General features: G+C 35.1%; 1 protein-coding gene and 1 long non-coding RNA gene across 2 annotated transcripts; one reads left to right on the forward strand and one right to left on the reverse strand.

Annotated features, from left to right (window-relative positions):
* The first annotated feature begins 11,423 nt into the window (after nucleotides 1-11,423).
* LOC133858815 (uncharacterized) lies at nucleotides 11,424-12,314 on the forward strand. Its single transcript, XR_009898604.1, has 2 exons — nucleotides 11,424-11,742; nucleotides 11,808-12,314. It is a non-coding gene; the product is annotated as an uncharacterized LOC133858815 (long non-coding RNA).
* A 3,158-nt stretch (nucleotides 12,315-15,472) lies between these two features.
* Nucleotides 15,473-18,216, reverse strand: LOC133864135 (GSH-induced LITAF domain protein). The gene is made up of 3 exons (XM_062300373.1): nucleotides 17,896-18,216; nucleotides 15,851-15,977; nucleotides 15,473-15,730 (listed from the first exon to the last, which is right to left on the reverse strand). Exons 1-3 carry the CDS (start codon nucleotides 18,087-18,089, stop codon nucleotides 15,647-15,649), a joined length of 405 nt encoding a protein of 134 aa, XP_062156357.1. The 5' UTR covers nucleotides 18,090-18,216; the 3' UTR covers nucleotides 15,473-15,646.
* Nucleotides 18,217-22,306: the final 4,090 nt, after the last annotated feature.

The following is a 22,306-nucleotide window of genomic DNA, read 5'->3' on the forward strand; positions in this document are numbered from 1 at the left end:
ATCTTCTTCTATCTAGACACTGTACTGTAAACAAGCAATCATTCCGATCTCTTTTTATATATTAATCTAAAAAAAATTCTGTATTCCGAGCACCGGCCCATGCGGTAAAAGATATTTCACAATTATTGGAAGAAAGAAATGGGTGACTACAAAAGATATTTCAAAGATCGTGATTAAATTTATATATGATTTTGAGAGGATAATCATAAGGGGAGGGAGGGAGGGAGGGAGGGAGAGGGAGGGACCCATCAGAAAATGTAAGTAATAAAATCACGTGGGAAGGCATCGAGAGTTGAGCTCCGATCGACCTTTTTCGGTAATAATGAGAGGCCCCGGGGATTTGCGGCTCTCTAGGTCTGTCGTCGTCGTCATCCATGACGTCTCCTCCTCCCCCTGTTTTTAGCTACCCTAACCCACCGTCCTATAATATATATTTTATATTTTTAATCTTTGTGTCAAAAGACGTGCTTAACGATTTTTAAATATAACTCAAGTGGATAGGTTAGGTTTTGGGGGGGGGGGGGGGGAAGTGGTACTTAAATCTTGTGAGTCACCGACACCATCGATTTAACTTTTAGATTTTTATATTTTTTTTTAATATCATTTTCATATTAAGACAAAACTCTTCTTTGAAAACCCTCTGGACCCAAATACTAAGGGAGGAGTTTGAGCTTCCCTCTCCCTCCTCATTCCTTTTTTTTCTTCTCTTAAACACTTCTTTTGAGGCTCTTTTCTACTAGAGTTTTCTATTTTTGGAAGCATTTTATCCGCTTTTTTTAAAATCAATGCAGTTCTCGTGAGTTATCTCTCTTTTCCACCATGTCTTCTGCCAAATGTGATTAAGATTTTGGGTCGAAGTATTCAAAGCTAAATCTATGCTCCTCCTCCAAATTCAACACAATATACGTCTTTCCATTGTGTTTCCCGTCGTCTTCCGCTTTCGTTGACACTAGTCGCGACCCTTCCGGACACCCACGCTCCAACTAGTGCTTCTCACTTGTCAGCGTGTAGTAGCTACATTTCTCCTCCCCACCTTCTTCCGCCTCTGTTGGCAGTTGTTTGCAGTACCTCACCGCGTTCTTTGCTGGAGATAGGTCTTCTAGTGTTGGCACGTGGTCTTACACTTCAGCATCGGCAACTCCCAACCCTAACTCCTCCTCCCTACTGTTGCTGTGTTATTTTTGTTTTACCACTTTTGTATTTATGAGCGTTTTGTTTTATGTTCCCTGTAATTGCTACTTGACAGATGTTTAGATAAGGTTCTTCAAGACTTTATACACACCTTTAACTACATTTACTGGCGGCATGAGTTCTTGGCATTCATACCAAAAATCAATAGGCCCGTGTCATTCATTTGGTGCATTGTATTTTGTTGTATGCTTTCTCTTGTACTTGTTGTTAGGTTGTTCAGTCATAGTTTTTTATTTTTATTTGTAATTTCTTTTTATTTACCTATAAAAAAAAATTAAAAAAACAACTTTATAATTAGGTAAAGCTCCACAAATTTTTAAAAATGCCCCAAAAATATATATTTTTATAAGTATATTTCTTGCAAAATTTATTTTTCACTCCCCAAAAAGTTTTTGTTTTCATTTTTGGTTTTTTAAGTATTGTCCCCCATCCTCCGAAGTTCTAGCTTTGCCCATGTTTTCATGTTAATCCCAAAAAGAAAAAAAATTGTTCAGTGTCTCTCCTCGATGAGCCATCGAGAATAGTGGCCGGCTCTAGGATGGTCATGACTGTAACAATACCGAAATTGTTACTGAATTTATAAGGTTTAATTGATGGAATTTGAAATAGAAATTGAATATAATTGGAAGAAATGGTGAATTGATAAAAGGAATGGAAGATTTGTAGATTGATTGGACTAAATCTGTAACGAAAATTATAATGAAATGGACTTTTCGACATGTCCGATCTTCAGAGCATTTAAGGTGCTCAGCCTCCAATTTACCACAGTAAACCGATGTCCTATATAATTAGGCTAATGGCCTTTATATACACACAACTCAACCCATTATTATTAAAGGTAAACTAAGCCCGGCCCACTAAGCTATTAAGGCCAAAGCCCACTTATCTAATATACTCGTTACAATAACATCAAATCTAGTGGTCATAGCTACCATTTCGAGTGGTCTCGAGCACCTCACTAGATGGTTGGTGTTGGCACCTTTTTTTTCTTTTTTCTTTTTCTTTTTAAATGATATATATATTTTTTTTAATATATATATTTTTTATTAAAAGTAACATGTGTCACGTTTTTATTGGGTCTAACGTAGCAATTTAATAGTTTTCTGCCAATGCAATTTAATAGTTTTCTGTCAATTAGTGGACGAAAATTAACTTCAGAGAGTAATTTGTCATTCTTGCTTACCACAAGAATCTCTCAGTTAATTTTTATATCATAGAGAGTGAATTGTAAATTAGACTAACTATAATGAGTAATTTTGCATTTTTTTTTTAAAAAAAAATATTATATGAATTTCTGAATTTTAAAAATGAATTTGTATAAATTTTATCCTTTTTTTTATTATTGTAAAAAAAAATAAAAAATTATACGGGTTATATGGTCACCCACAGATATGCTAATTGACCCGTTTATTAAATAGGTTAATTTTGGTTAACCCGAATCTGATTATATAAAATTCTAATTCTTTAATTTTGTTTTGGGTTTGTATCGAATTTTCAAATCGTGTGAAAAACAATTGCTTTGTTTTGCTCAATTTGCATGTTTTTAAACTTTCACTTTTCAAAGAATTATTATATGATATTCAAAATTTGATTCATTAGTTTCCAGCATTTTCTCAGCAGCCAAACTGAGGATAATTTCTTATCTTATCTTATTTAGTAACGATATTAAGCAGAGGTAAAAAAAAAAGGTATTCAACCCTAAAATATAAATTAAGGAGAAGCATCAAAGCAGGGATGTGGCCTAACGTTGATTAGTATAATCATAAAAAAAAAAAAAAAAATGGATAAGCCAAGTATACATCAGTTGTTTCTTTTGCCTTAAATCATATCCTCACATTTCCTTCCACAATCAAACGTCTTGATTTATTAGGCTTCGTTTGGCAAACTCGTACTTGTAGAAAGAGAGTTGGCAAACAGGGTTACAATGAAAAGGCATAGAGGTCATGAGGGGCCGCCGGCCAGTCATGTCTACTGTGTGCGAGTGGAAAATATCAAAGTGACGAGCGCTCACAATAAGCGTGCCCCCTCCACAGTCCACTCCAAGTCCAAGTGTCAAGGCATTTCACTCTAGTTGAAGCCAACGGCAACAACGAAATCAAACACTTCTTCTCTCCATTGAAGGATCAAGAACCTTAACTAAATAGTCTATCCCCTATCTTCCTTGGGAGAGGTCTTCATTTTTGTTTTTACGGGTCTTAGTCAAGGATTGAGATCGGTAAAATTAGCCCGTCCAAACTTTTATAAAATTTGAACGACTCAAGAAAGAGCAAGATTGTGTTCAAAAAAGAAAATAATAATAAAAAATAAAAAATAAAAAAGGTAAGATTGTTGAATTTGCCCGCTCTGAACACGCGGACACTTAGATAAATATATCCCATAATCTGTTCTCTTAAATTACTCAAATTTCAGACAAATTGTATGGGATTAATCATGGCACTCCCTTTCATGAATGGTTTGTTGGATAGTTTGTATCACAATCGGATCGAGGGCTTGTGTCAGTTGTGTGAATCTCCAGATGTAAGAAAAGTTATCCAAAACCTGAACTCCTCCATTATAAATATCACATACTTTGTTTATTGTTTTAAGGTATGATCCCTTGACAAACTGCACAGAAGTCATGTTACTTCCTAGACTAGATGAACCACTGTCATGCATGTGGAATTTGAATCTATAGGCACACAACCCGAAAAAAAAAAAGCAATAAGAGTGGAAGTTATATGGGCATCCATTTTACTAGTTTCAAAAAAATACTTAATTGCATCACATGCTTATTGGTGCAAAATTTTCTGATTTTGTTGAAAGAAAAAAGCTAGGAATCCTTCCGGTCCAGGGGCTTTAAGGGGAGCCAATTGATTTAGAGGCGTTTGAATTTCTTCCATTGAGACAGGAGCAATCAAACTTTGATTTATTTGAAGAGTGACTTTCGGAGTGATAGTTCTAATGCAGCAATCAACTTCCAGCTTCAAAATGAAATCTCTTATGGTGCGTTTGGGTATTGAATTTTTAGAATTAGAATTGAATTCTAATTCTATTTACAAATATCGAGGTAAAGAATTGTGTTTGGGTGTTGAATTTTGAGATTGAAAAATATTATATTTTAATAGTAAGAAATGATTGGAAGTTTAAAAAGTTGTGTATAAGGATTGGTATTTTGAAAAGTTGTGTGAAATAATAATTTAAATAATAATAATTTATTATATATTGATTATTTAATTTAAAAAAAAAAATATTTTAAAAAAAAATAATTGAAATCAAAATTAAAAATTAAAAAAAAAAAAAAATGAAGGAAGGGGTGGCTGCCGGTTGGCAGCCACCCTTTTGGGGGTGGCCGCGCGGCCACCCCCAGTGGTCGGGGGAGGCCGCGCGGCCACCCCCAAGGGTCGGGGGAGGCCGCGCGGCCACCCCCAGTACTCGGGGGAGGCCGCGCGGCCTTCCCCAAGGGTCGGGGGTGGCCGCGCGGCCTTCCCCAAGGGTCGAGGGTGGCCGCGCGGCCACCCCCAGTACTCGAGGGAGGCCGCGCGGCCTCCCCCAAGGGTCGGGGCGCGCGGCCACCCCTTGTACTCGGGGGAGGCCGCGCGGCCTTCCCCAAGGGTCGAGGGTGGCTGCGCGGCCTTCCCCAAGGGTCGGGGGTGGCCGCGCGGCCACCCCCAGCACTCGAGGGAGGCCGCGCGGCCTCCCCCAAGGGTCGGGGGTGGCCGCGCGGCCTCCCCCGCCACCCCTCTGTTTTTTTTTTAATTTCTTTTTTTTTTATTTAAATTATTGATATTTTATTATTTAAATGTGGGACCCACGCGCTTTTTTAGTCAACTTTTCCTGCGCGTGGGTCCCACCATTAATCTGAAAAACAGCATTAAATTTTCTCAAAATTCGGGTCAAATCCGGGTCAAAATCCGGGTTTTATGCGGGTGGGTGGGTTTTTTCTAAAACCTGAGTGGAATAATTATTCCACTCGGTTGCCAAACAGTTCATTATTCTTTTTCCAAGGGATTCTACTATAATGATCAAAAAAAAATGAGTAAAGGGCTATGGAATGATATCTGGGAAGAACATTTACATCAACCACATCAAACACCCCACTCCATTCCGGATTTGCAATTGCCCTATCTAATCTTTCCAAGGTAAGAGCTCTTCCTTCCCTGCCATTAGACCAAGTGTACTTTTGGCCCTTATTCCTAAATCCCACAAATTACACTCCTTCAAAGTTGACTGGAACAAAGACATCTGCTTTTTTGATCTTTTGGAATAACTAGATTTCTCTGATAGAGAAATGATTTCATTAAAATCACCATAGACTAGCCAATGAGAAAGATTTAACCCTGCCAGAATCCTCAGTAACGACCATGACTCCTCTCTTTTAGTTGGATTTGGATTTCCATAAAAACCTATGAATTTCCAAGAGAATCCAAGCTCAGGAGAATTAATGACAGCATTAACATGCCGTTGGCTAAAATTTTGTATCTCCAAATCCATATCAAAATTCCATAGTAAAATTAATCCACCACTAAGTCCTTTACAATCAACAGTAAACATATTATCGAAACCAAGTTTGAATTTCATAAATTTTGCCTTTCTCTGGATAACCTCTTATTGCTCTCATCCCTAAAACGAATAATCATATTTCTGTAACAGAATTTCGGTTTATTAGCCTTTGTAATGTAGTTTATAAGATCTTATAAAAAATTCTAGCTAATAGGTTAAAGGTTATTTTGCCTAATATTATTTCTGGCTCTCAGAGTACTTTTATTTATGGTTGGCTTATCACTGATAATATTATAGTTGCCTATGAGACTATACACACTATGCAAACTAGAATGTGGAGTAAAACTAGTTATATGGGTATAAAGCATGATATGAGTAAAACTTATGATAGAGTTAAGTGGTCTTTTTTAGAAGTTGTAATGTATAAATTGGGATTTGCAGATGCTTGGATTAAATTGATTTTGACTTGTGTGAAATCTGTTAATTACTCTGTTGTGGTTAATGCAAATGTGGTGGAGAAAATTATTCCTTCCATATGAATTAGACAAGGAGATCCTATTTCTCCTTATTTATTTATTATATGTGTGTAAGCTTTTAGTTATCTGTTACAATATGCTCAATTGAAGAGAACTATTTATAGTGTCCCAACTTCTAAAAAAGGCCCTAAGATCACTCACCTGTTTTTTGCTGATGATAGTTTGATATTTTGCAAGGCTAATTAAGTGGAATTGAGAAGACTTCTGAATATTCTTGATATTTATGAAAGAGGATCCGGCCAAAAAATTAATTTGAACAAGACTGTTGTTTTCTTTAGCCGCAATACAAGCCTTTTTAGAAGACTGGAGATTTTGGCTTTGTCTGGTCTTTCTGAAGCTAATAGGTATGATTTTTATCTGAGTCTTCCTACTTTGGTGAGTAAAAGTCAGATTAATGCGTTTAAAGAAATTAAAGAGAGGGTCATCCAAAAGCTTAATAATTGGAAGACTAAATTATTGACTTTGGCAGGTAAATAAATTCTTTTAAAAACTGTTATTCAGGCCATTCCTATTTATTTCATGAGTGTTTTTCTCATTCCTATTAGCCTTTGTAAAGATTTAAATAGGCTCATGCAATCCTTTTGGTGGGAGCACTTAAATAATGACTCTAAAATCCATTGGATGAGTTGGTCAAAAATGGGAAGATCAAAAACTGCTGGGGGCTTGGTTTTAGAGACTTGATTATGTTTAATAAAGCTCTCTTAGCAAAACAGTGTTGGAGATTAATCCAGAACTTGGACTCCTTGATTTCCTAGATTATTAGAATCAAATATTATCCTAATTCCTTTTTCTTGGAGTCAGAATTAGGTAAAAGACCCTCTTTTAGTTGGACAAGTTTCATGGCAGCAAAAAAGCTTCTTTCTCATTGAGTCGTATGGAGAATTGGTGATGGGCATTCAATTAAAATCCAGGGAGATAAATGGCTGCCTAATATCGGTTCCTTGAGTTTTTCCCCTGAGTCTAGTTTTCATTGTAATGCTATGGTGTCGGATCTCATTGATGCCTCTCTTCTGGGATGGAATTGCTCTCTTATTGATAGTAATTTTTCAGCCTATGAGGCAAAGATTATTAAAAGTATCCATTTATGCCCTTTCCTGCCTCCGGATAAAATTATTTGGAATGGTACCTCTAATGGAATGTTTTCTATTAGAAGTGCCTATCATTTGAGGTTGGAGTTGATGAAGACAAGAAGGGGAATGTTCTACCAGACCTAGTAGAGATGAGTTCTGGAAAAAGCTTTGGGCTATCACTACACAAAAAAAAAAAAAAAAAAAAAAAAAAAAAAAAAAAAAGCAGCAAATTCTGGACGGTTTTTTTAAAAAATATGCCTCAAGCACCAATGTGACGCACATGAAATTAGGGATGGAGCAAAAAATTCTTATGGGTAGGGACCAATGGTCAAAAAATTATTTTGATAAAACCCCCCCTCCCTCCCTGCGTGAAATGACACAACTAGCATGGGTTGGCCCAAACACCCCATTCTCCTCATTTATTTTCATTTTTTCAAAAATTAATCAACTTCAAAACATTTTAATTTTTTTTTTTTTTCACTTTTTATATCACATCAATAATTTTTCTATTACTATTCAAATAAAAAAAATCAACTAAAATACAAATTTTTTTCACTTTTCCATACAAATTATTTATACTTTATACCACATCAATCACTTCTTACTATTACTCAATAAAAATTTCAACTCAACAATCTTTATCAAACACCCCCAATTTCTTGTAAAGCAACAAAATTTTTTATAACTGACATAGAAAAATACACAAATAGACGAAAAGTTAAAAATTTAAGAAAATGAAAGAAAAATTATTATTTTTTACTTTCTAATTTTAATAAAATAGTCCAACAGATTATACATTTATACTTGATAGAAAATAAGAATGTAATTAATCTGCACAAAAACGTCACCCCTCAAAACAACACTAAAGAAGAAGTTGCAATGCTTGCATAACAAGAGCGCTACGGAGAGGCTACCGTAAGATGTCATGTGGCATTTCTCAAATAGAAATCCAAAAGTAAAGGTCTAGGTACGTTGAGATATCAAATTTGAGACTTATTTGCTATTTGGTTTGACTTAAATATTTTTGACGTTTGATTCATATTGAAAATTAGCGATCGCAACGGCAACGGCAACGGCAACGGTGGTGGTGGGAAACGTCCGGCGACCTTCGGTGGCGGCAGATAATAAACTGTAAGAGAGAATATATGCGAGAATGAGAATGTCAAACTAGAAAAATAGTTTATGATTTTAAAAAATAAAAATCATTTAACAGGAATTAAATAAAGTTTTTTCTGGTGAACCAAAAGCAGTTTGACTTTGATTTATTGTTGTACAAAATACAAAAAATAATAATAAAAAAAAAAGATTTTCAAAATTCATTTTATATCAAAACAATCAGAGAGTCTTAATGAAGGCCATTTGCTCGTATACGTACGGGTTAATTTGAAGGTTGTTTTCTTTATTCTCATGTTAGTTCGAAAATCTACGTGATAACAAACAAATTAATCCAAGTAACAACACTTTGTCTACTCCATTGACATTATATTATAGAGCTAGCGAGCATACTAATTGACATAGTAAAATAATATCCTTACACGTACAAAGATAATTAATGCAAAAATTAGCACCTTAATATTTACTGTAATAAAATTTAAAATGCTAATTAAACATATGTTTTCTAAAATGCTGCTTCAAGCTAGTTTTCTAGCTTTGTGGGTAGAGAATCTTGTTCTCTACCCACTCCAACAGCCTTCGGGTTTTGTATTTCGCCTTCAGGCGTTAGCTTGGTTGCGGTGCCTGTTCCCTGTGTAATGTCCATCCTGTTTGTAACCCTTTGGGGTGATTTCTTGTACTGAAGAAGGCACTGTACTTGTTAAAAAAAAATATATATATGTGAGTTTCATCATTTTGAATAAGATACGCACCTTAGAAGGGTAGTTTTAAACACAATTTGGGATTAACATCCTATAAATATTGGACGCATATATATTTTAATTGAATTTTTGGCAACAACTTCTCTGTGGGATCATTTCTTTTCTCTCTCAAGTTCTGGTGTCTTGGGTCGCAGCGACCAATTAGTACCAACCTTCCAACGCCTGACATGGCAGATGCCACCGACCACCGACCAATGTTTTAACTATTATTTCTCTTCTAGGACAAGAATTATAACTATAAACAAGTTTTATTAGAGGAAATAAGTTTTCTTTCAAATTAGTTTAAAGAAATATTATTCGGTCCAGTTAAACTAACATGAGTCTAAAATACATACGATGTTCTAGATCTCACATAAATAATGACATTTGTTGAGAATAATTACACTAAAAGTCGAATTGGGGTAATAGTTCCAATTCATGTCCAATAAAGAATCATTTTAAGAATCTCGTCAACAGTCCAACTTTCAGTTGAATAAGGATATGATTCCTAGACCAAATCAAGCTCCAGGCACTCCTAGTTAAGTGGGAGTAGAAAACATCATTCAGGTTTGATTCTACTTCTAGCTTTACCTATAAAAAAGACTCATACTCCATGTATAAACGAAAAACTGAATATTTTATGCATAGATCATATTTTTATCTCAAAGACTAACTTAGACATCAGAGCGACATCCTAGAAAGGGTCTCCACAACGTACTGAAAACTGTCCTAACATCTATACGTATTAAAAACTATCCTAACAATATGTATTTTGGATATGCATGTATAAGTTTAATAGATTAGATTGGAGAAAATTTCACCAACCCAATCTAAATGAAAACTTTATGGAAAATTATATTTATAAATCTTCAATCATAAAAAAGATGTTGGATTAAAGTAATTCCATTAAAATGACAGCACAAAAACAGGCGGTCTATTTAAATTACTGCTTTTGAAAATGTAAGTGGAGTTCCCTAACCTTAGGAGTTCCATCTTAAGGAAGGGAATCTAGGTAGAACCGTATTCTTTCGTACCAAATTGTTGATAGCCTATCACATATTATGGAAGAATATATATGCCTGACACGTCCGCCCTTCCATTCAATGTATTTTTACCTCTTATTCCATCGATCGAAGCATGAAAAAAGATGAACACAGATTTGGGAATTTTCTGTTCTATTCGATCTTCCTTAAAGAAGAAGCTTCGTACGTTTGATGTTTGACATGTCACTGCTTTATGCGTTGATATCCTGTAAAATTCAAAGAATTCTCATTCATATATATCTGTCAGATTATCATGAGTCCTCGAAAGGACTACCACAAAAACCTCTTCCAAGAATCATACAATGAATGACACGTGCCTCAAGGATGAAGACCCACAAAGGCACGTGCCAATCAGGAGACGCAGATGAAGGTTGCTTGGTAGTAAAGACGCTGACTAATAGCTTTGTAGTGGGTGGACATGTGGCTTAGTGTTGATGTTTGATGTTGAATTGGAATAATTTGAGAGTCTGATCGAGACCGCAGAGATCGAGGGAATTGAAAAGAGGAGGTGCCTCAATTCAATCTCATTAGGGCTTCTGTACGTCAACAGGCCTTAAACCCAACTTGACCATGAGACTATACATATATATATATATATATATATATATATATATATATATACTTTGAAGATTTTTATTCTCCTCCCCCTTTAAAAGCAAGGTCAAAACCCTTTTTCTAATCCCCTAATTTGAGAGTCAGAGAAGTGCAACCATGGACAAAAAGTTTGCGAAAATGTTCATGAGTTAGGCCTCACTTACTAAGAATAATAAACCAATACATGAGCAGGAGTGTTAAGATATAAAATAAATAATAAAGTTTACAATTTTATATAAACTTAAGCGTTTGAGATACGTAATGATTAATTTAACATAATATCATAAGACAAGCCTGTATCGATCCGAAAATTACACGTGAATGTTTTTGAGATAAAAAAACACAAAATGAATTTAAACCTCGTATATCGCAATATATAGCAGAGTGTCATGTGACAGAAGCTTTTACGTCGATATATAGATAATAAGCATTTTTGGGAGATTGGAAATTCTATCTTGATGATGTACAGCTATCATTGAATGTGGGCGGCAAACACTGGGCCATGGAAATCCACGAATATATTCGACGACAAGAAGCTAGATGACTGGGTCATGCAGATTGATGATAGGGTGGTCGCGCGCTACTCTGAATCTAATGTACAATGCTCATTGGGTAGCTATAAATAGAGTCGATCGAGCATTGTGTTTGGCATCCCATTGGAGAGAGATGATTTATTTATAATTTATATATAGGTCGAGGGGAAGATAGGTCTTACATGAGGATAAAGAGCCTTGTTTTGTAGCCAAGGATGACTTGCCTGCCTGCTTCACGAGGCCTTTAATGTCATCAAAAGACAAAAATGATAAAGGCCGATGAATATTTGGCAGTCAGTGCGCGCACTCCGGTTAGGATCCTTCTGTGGTATACAGGCAGTCTCCTTGGCTAGCGAGACGGGCTCTTATCTCTCATGCACGACCTTATCTTCTTCGTGGTGCCTGCAGGATAAGCTTTAATTCCAATGAGACACACAAGAAAGGTAAGTCTTTTCTTCTTTTCTTCTTTTTAATTTCTTCCTAAATTGATACGTCAACCCTCCATTAGAGGCTCCTTTATCACTGTCCTAGCTGTGATTGTACAAGCTAGCTAGCTGCACAAGAATATGCGGGTTGCAGGCAGGTCGATCAGTAGGTGATCTGATCAGGGCCTAATGTCTGAGAATCTGACCAAGTTAGTACTACATTAACCCATGCACCGAGTATTTTCTTAATGCATGTTGTATTGATTTATTCATAAATATTGATGAGCACAGGTACGTATTTATGCTGATCTATAAAGTCTGTCTCTCTTTCTCCCATGGAAGGAGATTGTTTATAGCAGTAATACTTGGTGTTTGAAATTTGAATACCAGTGATCGATACACTCAAACAATCCAGACCCAGAAGGGTAACAGGAACCAGAATAGATTTTTTTTGGCTATATAATAATTGGTACCTGTCAGCATTAGTGCTTTTACTGAGAAATTTAGTTTTATGGGTCACACAAATTAGCCCATACATCTTAAAAAATAAGATTCAATTTAATCAATAAAATTTACAGCTTTCTAGTGAATTCCAGAGAATCGACCACAATATTCAAGATCTTGATGCATGCCGTCACTCCTTTATTAAGAGTGAAGGTTTTTTGTCTTCCAAGCACTTCAAACATGTCATAAAATGTGTTACTATAAGGATCGAGTCATGGCAGATCAACTTAAATAGCAACGACACTGCATTGTAATCTTAGTCACGGTTGTAAGGGCACTATAATTTCCATTGAAGAATTATACTATTCTCAAAAACTTGTTTAGAGATTTTACATTATTCTAGACCTTCTGGAAATGTAGAAATAAGCAAAATGCTTTCGGTAAAATTTAGAGTATGCGAGTTGGCGTACATAAGCTTAACAGAGCTGTTGTAGATAGTAAACGGGTGTCGTTTTTGCCGTCTGTTGTCTGTAATAGGGCAGAGTCTGCCTAAATAAGTGAAAATAATGGAACTGCTATGTTGCACGATATGTAAATCCTATTATGTTAATGAATGAAAGCTCCATGAATGGCTTCCCTTGAAATATTGCGTCAATTGTGATACTTCGTTGACGTTAAAAGAGCATCTGGAGCCGTCATTAGAGAATGAGGTGAAGCAGCTTTCAGTTCAAAAACTTATTCTCAAACTGATTATATATATATATCCCAAGTTTATTAGTTTGGGGAGATTCGTAAAACAAGTGTTTAATCAGACTTATTTATTTATTTTTTTAATCCAGAGTTTAGTAATCTGATTAGAAACTTGCGATTGGGCTGCCCTTATTCTATTTAACATTATTTGGCTCGTCTCTTTCTTTTAATAATTGAACAAATCGAATTTTAAATGCTCCTATTTGATGGTTGTGTTGTAACGCACTCTTTTCAGTTTTTGTTTTTGCCTTTTGTTTTGTGGGCTTCTAACAAGTTCACATATCAATATAAGTTTAAGGGAAAAATACACAAAACCTCTTGAGTTTTAGCCCCTTTTTAAAAAAATTCAATGAGTTTGTAATTTTTACACTAAAACTCTTGGGATTAAGTCATTTTCAACCAGCAATTCTGTAATTTTTATTTATTTTTTTATTTATTTTTTTTTTATAAAAAAATTAATAATATATTAACAGAAATGAGATGAAATCTCAATTATACTCCTTAAGGATCATTAAAAAATTACAGCCATTCTGTAATTTTTTTTTATAAAAAAAATTAATAATATATTAACAGCAATGAGATAAAATCTCAATTATACTCCTTAAGGATCATTAAAAAGTAAAGAAAAGAAAAGAAAATGTTGGAGGTGATGGGATGATTAGATCATTACCTAATCCGCTAAAGGGCTGACTCTACCATCCCTTCACCCCTTAAGTTTTCTTCTTCATAATCCTTAAAAGGGGTATAATAAAGATTTTATATGATTCCTGTTAATAAATTGACAAAAAATATAATAGAGTGATATAATTTAGGAACCACCAAAATCTGAACCACCCCCTCTCCCCCCCCCCCCCTCCTTTATAGAAAAAAAAAAATCAAAATTTTTTTATTGCAATTTGAAACAAAAATAGCTTTTTTTGAAAACTGCTAAAACCCAGGTTAATGTGAAATAGGATCTTCTCCATTTCTAAATGTGAAATGGAGAGACATTTTAAGGCCAAAATTTAATATTTTTGTATTTAACGGTGTAAATGATGTCACGAGATAAATATGTTAACATCCAATTCAAAAAAATTAAATGATGTAACATCGTTTATACCATTAAATAAAACATTAAATTTTGACTATAAAATAATTTATTTTTTCATTTCAAGTGAAACGGAAAGATTCTTGTCAGGTAATATGCATGTTTTTAATAGATGGGTCAGTCATACGAGAGGCCTCCCTCTATGTTCACAATCAATTTTACCTTTTCCCTTGTTTTCAGGTTGTTTATGAATCAGAACCCTCATTCAATAGTGACATTAAATTTCAAAGCCTAGACGTCTATGGGCCTTTTGATGCTATCAATTAGGGGTGTACAAGCAGGACGATTATTAACCGAAAATAACTGGCAACAACCGCTAAGCGAAAAAACCGAAAAACCGAAAAACCGAAAATAACCGCAACCAAATAGCTGGTTAACTGGGTACCCGGTTGCGGTTACCGGTTATTGCATTCTAAAAAACCAGTTAATAACCGGATAAACGGTAACCGGTTTTTATTATTTTTTATTATATATATATATATATATATATATCAAGTATTATTTCTTTCCCTGCAATAATCTCTTGTTCCCTTTTAAATGCTCTTGCCGAATAATTGTCCTACATTTAAGTGTTTGGTCTATTTATGTCTGGTAGGTACTTCGTGAGCCAGGGGTGTATTAAGCCGTTGTGCCATAGATAGATGAACACATACATACATACATAGTTCTCTAAAAAAAAATACACAGAGAGATGAAAACAAAAAAAGTAACTTCAAAAGTGAGAAGAATAAAAAGGAATTAGAATAGGGAAAACTAAACGAGAATGTTGCAGTGTGAAGATACAAGGCATGCCCAATGCAAACGAGAATGTTTCGTAATTCTTTTTTTACGACTCTATTATCTGAATGCAAAGGCTGCTATTATCAACAATCTAATTACAAAATATTACTCTCATTATTGGAGTCCCAAAATTTTTTGTACCCAAGTGCTTAACAAATGGTTGAGAGCGATCTGGAATTGAGTCTAGAACTCAGTTTTAAGGTTCGTGACCCGAGAATAATCCGATTCACAAATTATTCTCATGTTAGGTGATTCTTGTGATGGGCATTGCCCTTAAATACAAAGAGAACAAATTAATAAGAGTGATTTTTTTTTTTTTTGAAAATATTCAATAAAATTAAAAATATTCAACAATATATGAAAACCGGTTTAAAATAACCGGAAAACTGGGTATAGTTGACCAAATTTCAGAAATCGTGGGCCAATGCAGCCCAACCATTACAGCATTGTTGTTATTGATTTACTCGGGATGAATGAGTATTTTATTAACCAACAAAGACATTTGTTGTTATTTACAATGCATTATACGAGGGATTTCAGTTCTGGGGTCAGCAGAACCATGCCCGCTAGGTGTAAAGGTGAAATAGAGAATTATTAGTGACAAACAAGTTTCATATTGCTGAGGGACCATCTAAGATACAGGTCTAGGCAATACTGTATGTAATTCAAAAAATACAACTAGCTGTGTGATACAAGTGCCACAGAAATGACAGTTCTTATTGCAGCATTTTAGAAATATATGTACCAAGAATCTTACTTTATGAGTTCATGTACAAAGAAAAGTCGCCAGCAAGCAGACAAGAAAGCACATGCAAATGAAGAAACACAGCAGTCACGATCTGAATAATGGAAGACATCATCTCACGCAGGCAGTGCAAAGCTTTCCTGTGTCCAGTGAGGAGGGTCCATCACTGCACAGGGATCCGATTTCTCAAAACCCGCAACCTACATTTAAAACCATTTGAAATAGCAGTAAAAATGTTAATTACTACTCTAAACTAGTGTGCACAAGGACAGGCAATTATAAGAACATAAGGAAAAACTGACAGGAATGTATACTTATACCTTTTCCTTGCAGCTGGGGCAGTAGTGATATTTATGCCAGAGGCAGTCCATTGATGGACAGAGAAAGCAAATTCCAAGCATCATTGGCATCATGCAACCAATAACAGCGGCCAAACTTGGCTTTGATCTGGATTTAATGTGAAATATCATAATTAGTAGGTAGGAGAAAAATGTATGCCACTTCGTACTGTAATCAAACTGAAAATATAACAAAAACATTACAAAGCCAATAACATTCAAAAAATCTTATTTTCAAATTTGGTTGATTGACCATTCTTTAATCCTGCCTAGTCATTCCAATCTAAGTAAAGATGGAATAGACTTATTTAATTAAATAGATATAAAAGCTCTGTTCTTCCCTAATATTTGGTTGGAGCTGCTCCAAACATGCTACATCTTCAAGCAGGTATAAGTGCAAAGCAGAAAGTAAAAACCATTCAAAGCTGGCATTGGTGTTCCCAAAACCTGTATTGGCAATGCCGATTGAAATGGTGGGGTGAATAAACACCTGGTGATAAAGAGGGGTCATCTATGGCATTTTGTAGATATGAAATAGGGCATCAAAAAAATATTATTATAATAACATCCTAGTCATCAGGAAAAATTCCTGTGTTCAAGAAGCTTCAAATGAGATGTGACAATGAATAAAGAGGAATTTCAGGATAATAACAACAGAAGTTCATGTGCAGAAACCGTCAACTCTGGTCAATCATTCTTGATGTAGTGCTTCAAGTTTCAATATTTTGAAAGTAATATCAAATTCTATTCTTGGCGGTCTCTCAAAACATGAAAAAGTTACCATTCTAACCACAAAGAATTCTAGAACGCCAAGTATATTTTTATTTCTCTGCCTTTATAGAAATCAAAGAGTTACTCTTTTTTTTTTAACTAAAACTCAAAAAATATGGTCATTGAGGATTTTAGATAATGATTCGTTTATGATTTTAAGTCACCAAATTTAACCCTTCAGATGATAAGAATAGTAAATTTACCATGACAAAATCGAGCATTCAAATAACAATAATAAACTCATGTGCATGTGATTTTCAAATTCAAGAGACTGCCAATCTATCAACCTTCTCTACTAATGCAAAACCTATTAGAGGTTTTGTCTTTTTTAAAACAAATAAAAATCATCTTAAACTCATGACACTCTGGCTTTGACTGTAAACTTATTCCCTCAGCTTCTATCAGATACTAGTTTTCTAGTACCTCTATCCAATTTAGCGCCAATAAAAGCCCTTAAGGCAAGGTAACTACAACTTCGAACATATGTTTTCTTATTTCCTATTATAATACTAAATATGGTTGAAAGTATTCCAATGATTTCTCTAAATCACTAAAGCGTGGACACCCGTCAATAAAAAAAAATTGAACCACCTATTGGTTTATAAGAGTTGATAGACCAGAGGAAGAAGATCTCAGTTCCTCATCTTGGATCGGATTGGATCAGAAATGTACCACAATTCTGACAAGCTCTAATGGTCAGATCATCATCACCATTTTTAAATTATTTCAACAGTCGCAGGCTCTTCGTAAGCATTCTAGAGTCTCCAAATTATAAGACGATTCCTTTCCCAATGACGATACTGTCTTGAGCGCACAAGATCCTTTTAAAGGCTCTAACAAAGGATCCCAGACACTCGTGCTAATCCATCCTAATTTGGCTTCGAAAATGAAATCGTTGCTACATAACTCAATTTCCATGTTTATCACACACAGATAAAATTCAATAAGATTCAATTTCACAAATCAAAAATTTAATTTTAATCCCATCACATTTAAACAACCGATCAACACGCGTGAACAATTTAACGAGGCTTCGACAATTAAAAATAAAAATAAAAATTGAAGCACCTATATTGCTTGCTCAAGCTATACCATTTCTAATCTTTCTTATTCACTACATGAACCTTATATATGAATCTAAAACAAACTACAATTCAATACCAAGAGAAAGCGTAGAAATTCATAGAAGTGGTAATACAAAGGAAAACAAAACCCTAGAGAGCGAGAACAGAGTATGAATTTGCTTTTTTTTATACCTGACGGTGGTAATTCCAGTGTTACCGCAGTAAACGCAGTTGAAAGGAGCGGGACTGTCGCGGTAAATCGTCTGCTGAATCGGAATCCCCTTGGGATCGCCGAAGATCGCGTTCGGCGGAACCGCTCCAGCTTGGTACGGATTCTGTACGACGTAGAAAGGAACTCCGACGACCGGTTCGTCTCCCTTCGACATTTCTCAAACCTCTTCTTCTTCTGGATCGAAATCAAAGCGAATTTGGGCGATTGAAGAAATCCGATAGGAAGTCTCTTGTAACTTGTACGCGTTTCCCTCGAATTGAAAAAGACGCTCGGCATTGGTTGGTAACGTTTGATTATTTGACTGACCAAGAGTAAATGCAATTTATTATAAATGACGAAAATGTCCTTCTAGGCAAATGCTAGGAACCTTCCCTGCGTGCTGAATGGCTGGTTGGCTGTGCGCCAAAATCCAAAATCACGTTTTCTAGAATTTAGAATTGTTGTTTATTTATTCCTAGTTGTATTTTCTCCAACAATGTTGAGTTAGTAGAAATGATGAAAATTGATATGATAAAATTTTAAAATAATTACTAAAATTTTGAAGCAATATTTAATAAAATATTTTAAAATTTATAAATGACCTTAAATTTGAAGTAAAGAAGAGCATTTCTAGTAGCCTTATCAAATTTTACTCATCAAAATAGTTAAAAATCATTTTTCTCTATTCTGGTGAGCCACTTTTTAAAAAAATTTCCAGCAGTCTCACCATTTTAACTATTTATTATCACTATTCCATTTAAATAATTTTTTTTTTCATATTTCTTTATTCTTTCTCTTTTTAATCTTTTTACAAAGAATCATTCATATCCACGAAATAAGGACATTATCGTGAGAGAAATGAGAGATGGGAGATGGGAGAAGAAATGAGAGAAAAAGGAAAATAAATGTGCTAATAATGTGAGAGAGAAATGTGAAACAAAATTTGGTAAGTGAGTTGGTGAGTAAATATTTTACTCATCAAAATTGGTGAGTAATTTCACTCATCAAATTTCTTGGTTAAAATGGTGAGGCTGCTGGGAGTGATTTTTTAATATTTTCATCAAATTGGCTCACCAAAATAACTAAAAAGCTATTTTGATGAGGCTACTAAGAATTTGCTTGCCAATTGTCAAGCCCAATCATCAATTTAAATTGGGTTGACTTGTGGTTGACATTTTCTAGTCAAAATTATGCTTTGTTTGTTAAAGCTTTTTCAGTCTCATTTTAGATTTGTAATTTTTTTTTTTTTTTTAAAAAAAAATCATTAACAAATAACACAAAAAACACATTTTCAAGTAAAAAGAAAAACAAAAAACACCCTTTCAAAGCACGTTAATACCAATTCATGGATTTCCAAATGATATGATAGTTTTCAATAAACTTGGGCGATTCATTTCATGAGAGTTTTCACCCAAGACAAAGATTGGGGTACCCTTTCATACCCCAATTAATGTTGGTCACCAATCTCATGAAGGAGAAAAATAAAAAGAGAAAGAGAAAGTTCCAAATCCAAGGTTGAGGCATGCGTAATCTATTGATGATGACCATTCAATACTAGAAAAGTTTGAACAAATTAGGGAAAAGAAGAGGGACTCGTAGTTCACATGTTTGAAAAGCCTGGGATGAAAGGGAACTTCTGGATGTCTCCGATCAAGTCAAAGAGAGGCTCTCGGAAAAGAAGAATGGGTCCATTATATTCCACCATGTTTCCTTTTACAGACCTATTGTCATATATAGTCGTCCATTGGCAGCCTACTTAAAGGTGCCCCAAATGTGCCTAGGGAGTACGTTCACATTAATTTCCTTTAGGAGCCATGCTTTCAAAGCTTCCAGTTCCAGAGGACCCTAGGCTTTATCCTGTTAGGCTTCCACTACCGCTGCCATAAGATTCTTCTGAAGAGACCCAGTATGCATGGTTGAGCATTTTCTGCCAAATGCCTGCTTTAGACTTGGGGCAGACCCGAGAGATCCATAAGAGATTTGCCAAACAATCCTACTAGTCTGCTTGCAGAAGAGGTCTTTGACTCTTGACCATCATATCCTTCTTTAGATCTACTTTTCTTAATTTCGAATTAAATCACGATAATTTATCTTAATTTCAAATCAAATCACGAATATGGGTGAAATTACAGTCCTTTCATTCGTAAGAGGATGATTGGAACTTAAAAGTAACAGCTTTTACTGTTTACCCCTTTGCAGTCGTATGCAACACAAGAGTACGTACGTGTTGGGTTTGATCGTTTACAGCTTGCAATATAATGTTGTGCTCAAGGCTTGTGGCCGGTGGAGGTTTGAGTTGCATGGAAGAATGCGGGGAATGTACTATATATATATATATGTAGGGTTGTACATTGATTCGGTCGGAGTTAAATACGTCTCTTTCAGCTTTTACTTCCGCTTGAGTTAAAACAATTAACATGACCTCTGATGAGGCCAGTGACATCATTTTCAAGCAGCTTCTACCTCTGAGAAGTCAAAAATGGAGTCGGTCGGAATTATTGGAATTGGGCTGCCCGGGCACAAAGAAGCCAAAATCATGGGTTTCTTCTTTTCTTGGCCCAAATTTTATATCCAAAATGGAAATCCCAACGACAGTAAATAAATTAAAATGGTTTGAATTGATAAATCCAGAAATTGGATTTTTTTTTTAATTTTATATATAATTAATTTCCACGTACTCTAATGAGTAATGAGAATGCGTAACCATCGGCATTAGCGAGGGGCACGCCTATAGCCACTAGGGGATGTTCCCTTCGTGCACATTACTAAACCACCTCCCAATGTTGCAGGGAATGAATTGGGAAATCCGCCTGAACATATATACCATGCATGTTGATTTCCACTATTTTAATCACACTGTGTCGGGGATATATATATATATATATTTCACATAGAGTAATATACTAACTTCAATTCACGTTTAATTAATTAGTGCTCATAAACTTTCTCTGTTTCAACTGCCTACATATTGACTGACCTTTTCAATTATTAATCAAAGTGCTCGAGTGCTTTGACCACAGGAAGCGAAAGGATTGTGATTTTCTAATATTCTTTCATTCTCTAGCAGGGATCCAACAGGTGATCAGTTTTCTTCATTTTCTTAAATTCGGGAGAAAAAAAAAATTTTCCAAAAATTATAAATCGGAAACGAAAGCTTTAACTACTAAATTGTCACTGCCCTTTCATCTAACACCATGTCCATAAAAGCCCCTTTCATAAAATAATAATAAAACTGAGCACTATATGTATATAATCTGTCTTCTTATTTATTTATTTTTAAGATAAACAACTGTTTGGGCACAACCATTTTCACTGTACATTTCGTTTTGTTTTTGTCTTGCTAGGTTTGTTCACTGTGCGCCGGTGTGACAGCTGACAAACACTTAGAAACCTCTACCTTTTAAAATATTGAAAAGGAAAAAATAAATGCTAAATTGCAAATCATGTAAGAATACCAATTTGAATCTGCTTCAAGATCCGTGATCAATTCCTGAAAATTGGAAATATATATATATATATATATATATGCAAGTAAAAAATTAATAAAAAGAAAAATCAATGAAACACCCCAAGGAGTCAAGGACGCCTGCCGGTATCAGAAGGAATATTAGCAGAGAGAGAGAGAGAGAGAGAGAGAGAGAGAGAGGGGCCCATACTGACAAAGAACTTTGCAGAGTTCAGAATAGATTCCACAATCAGGAAAAGTCCGATTGATATTGGGTCCTCTTAGTATTCCCAACACCTCCAACCATCTTGTGTGTGGGGATCGAAATTCCCTGTACTAACTAGCATATGGCATGGACTTGCAATCCTCAAATCCTGGCCATTTATTGCAAGTGAACAATCAAAATCATGCCACGTACGTCAGGAAATTAAACAAAATAATTGTCACCTATTATTTTCTCTTTACTTCTTTGGCCGCCGGCAGCCATGGAAGTGAAAAAGGGGTAAAAAAAAAATTTAATTTCTCGGCCATGATCTTGACAAATGAACGGTCAGGATTAAAGAATGGCATGCCCTTACAACAATACCAAAGAGGACCTCAATATACAATAGAAAAGGCATATATAGGGTATGAACAATATTCTTTCATCCTCCCTATCTCTTTTTTTTTTTTTTTTCTTATTTTTGAATGGCTCTCCATCTCTTTCTTACCATGCACGGCGGCTCTCCCAATACATTAATTCGGCCTGTATTGGGGGAGCTGCCATGCTCGTCCCTCTCTCGATCTACAATTGCAATTCAACCTCTTAATTTTCAAGTGATTAAGATATTCAAAGTTTTGCGTAACCTTTTCTTCCCTTTTTTGAGCCTCACCTCAAGGTGAGGCGTGGATTACACACCTAACCTTTGCGTTTTGCACCAAACAACTCCCACACAACATAAGTTCAT

Source organism: Alnus glutinosa, chromosome 1, assembly GCF_958979055.1.
Source record: "Alnus glutinosa chromosome 1, dhAlnGlut1.1, whole genome shotgun sequence".
Taxonomy (NCBI): Eukaryota; Viridiplantae; Streptophyta; class Magnoliopsida; order Fagales; family Betulaceae; genus Alnus; species Alnus glutinosa.

Bases quoted from the DNA above. Each gene is read 5' to 3' on its own strand.
- LOC133864135 (XM_062300373.1), bottom strand. From the start codon at position 18,089: ATGTCGAAGGGAGACGAACCGGTCGTCGGAGTTCCTTTCTACGTCGTA. The intron at 15,978-17,895 runs GTATAAAAAAAA...CATTAAATCCAG, and splicing joins ACTGGAATTACCACCGTCAG to ATCAAAGCCAAGTTTGGCCG. The intron at 15,731-15,850 runs GTATAAGTATAC...TTTTAAATGTAG, and splicing joins GCCCCAGCTGCAAGGAAAAG to GTTGCGGGTTTTGAGAAATC.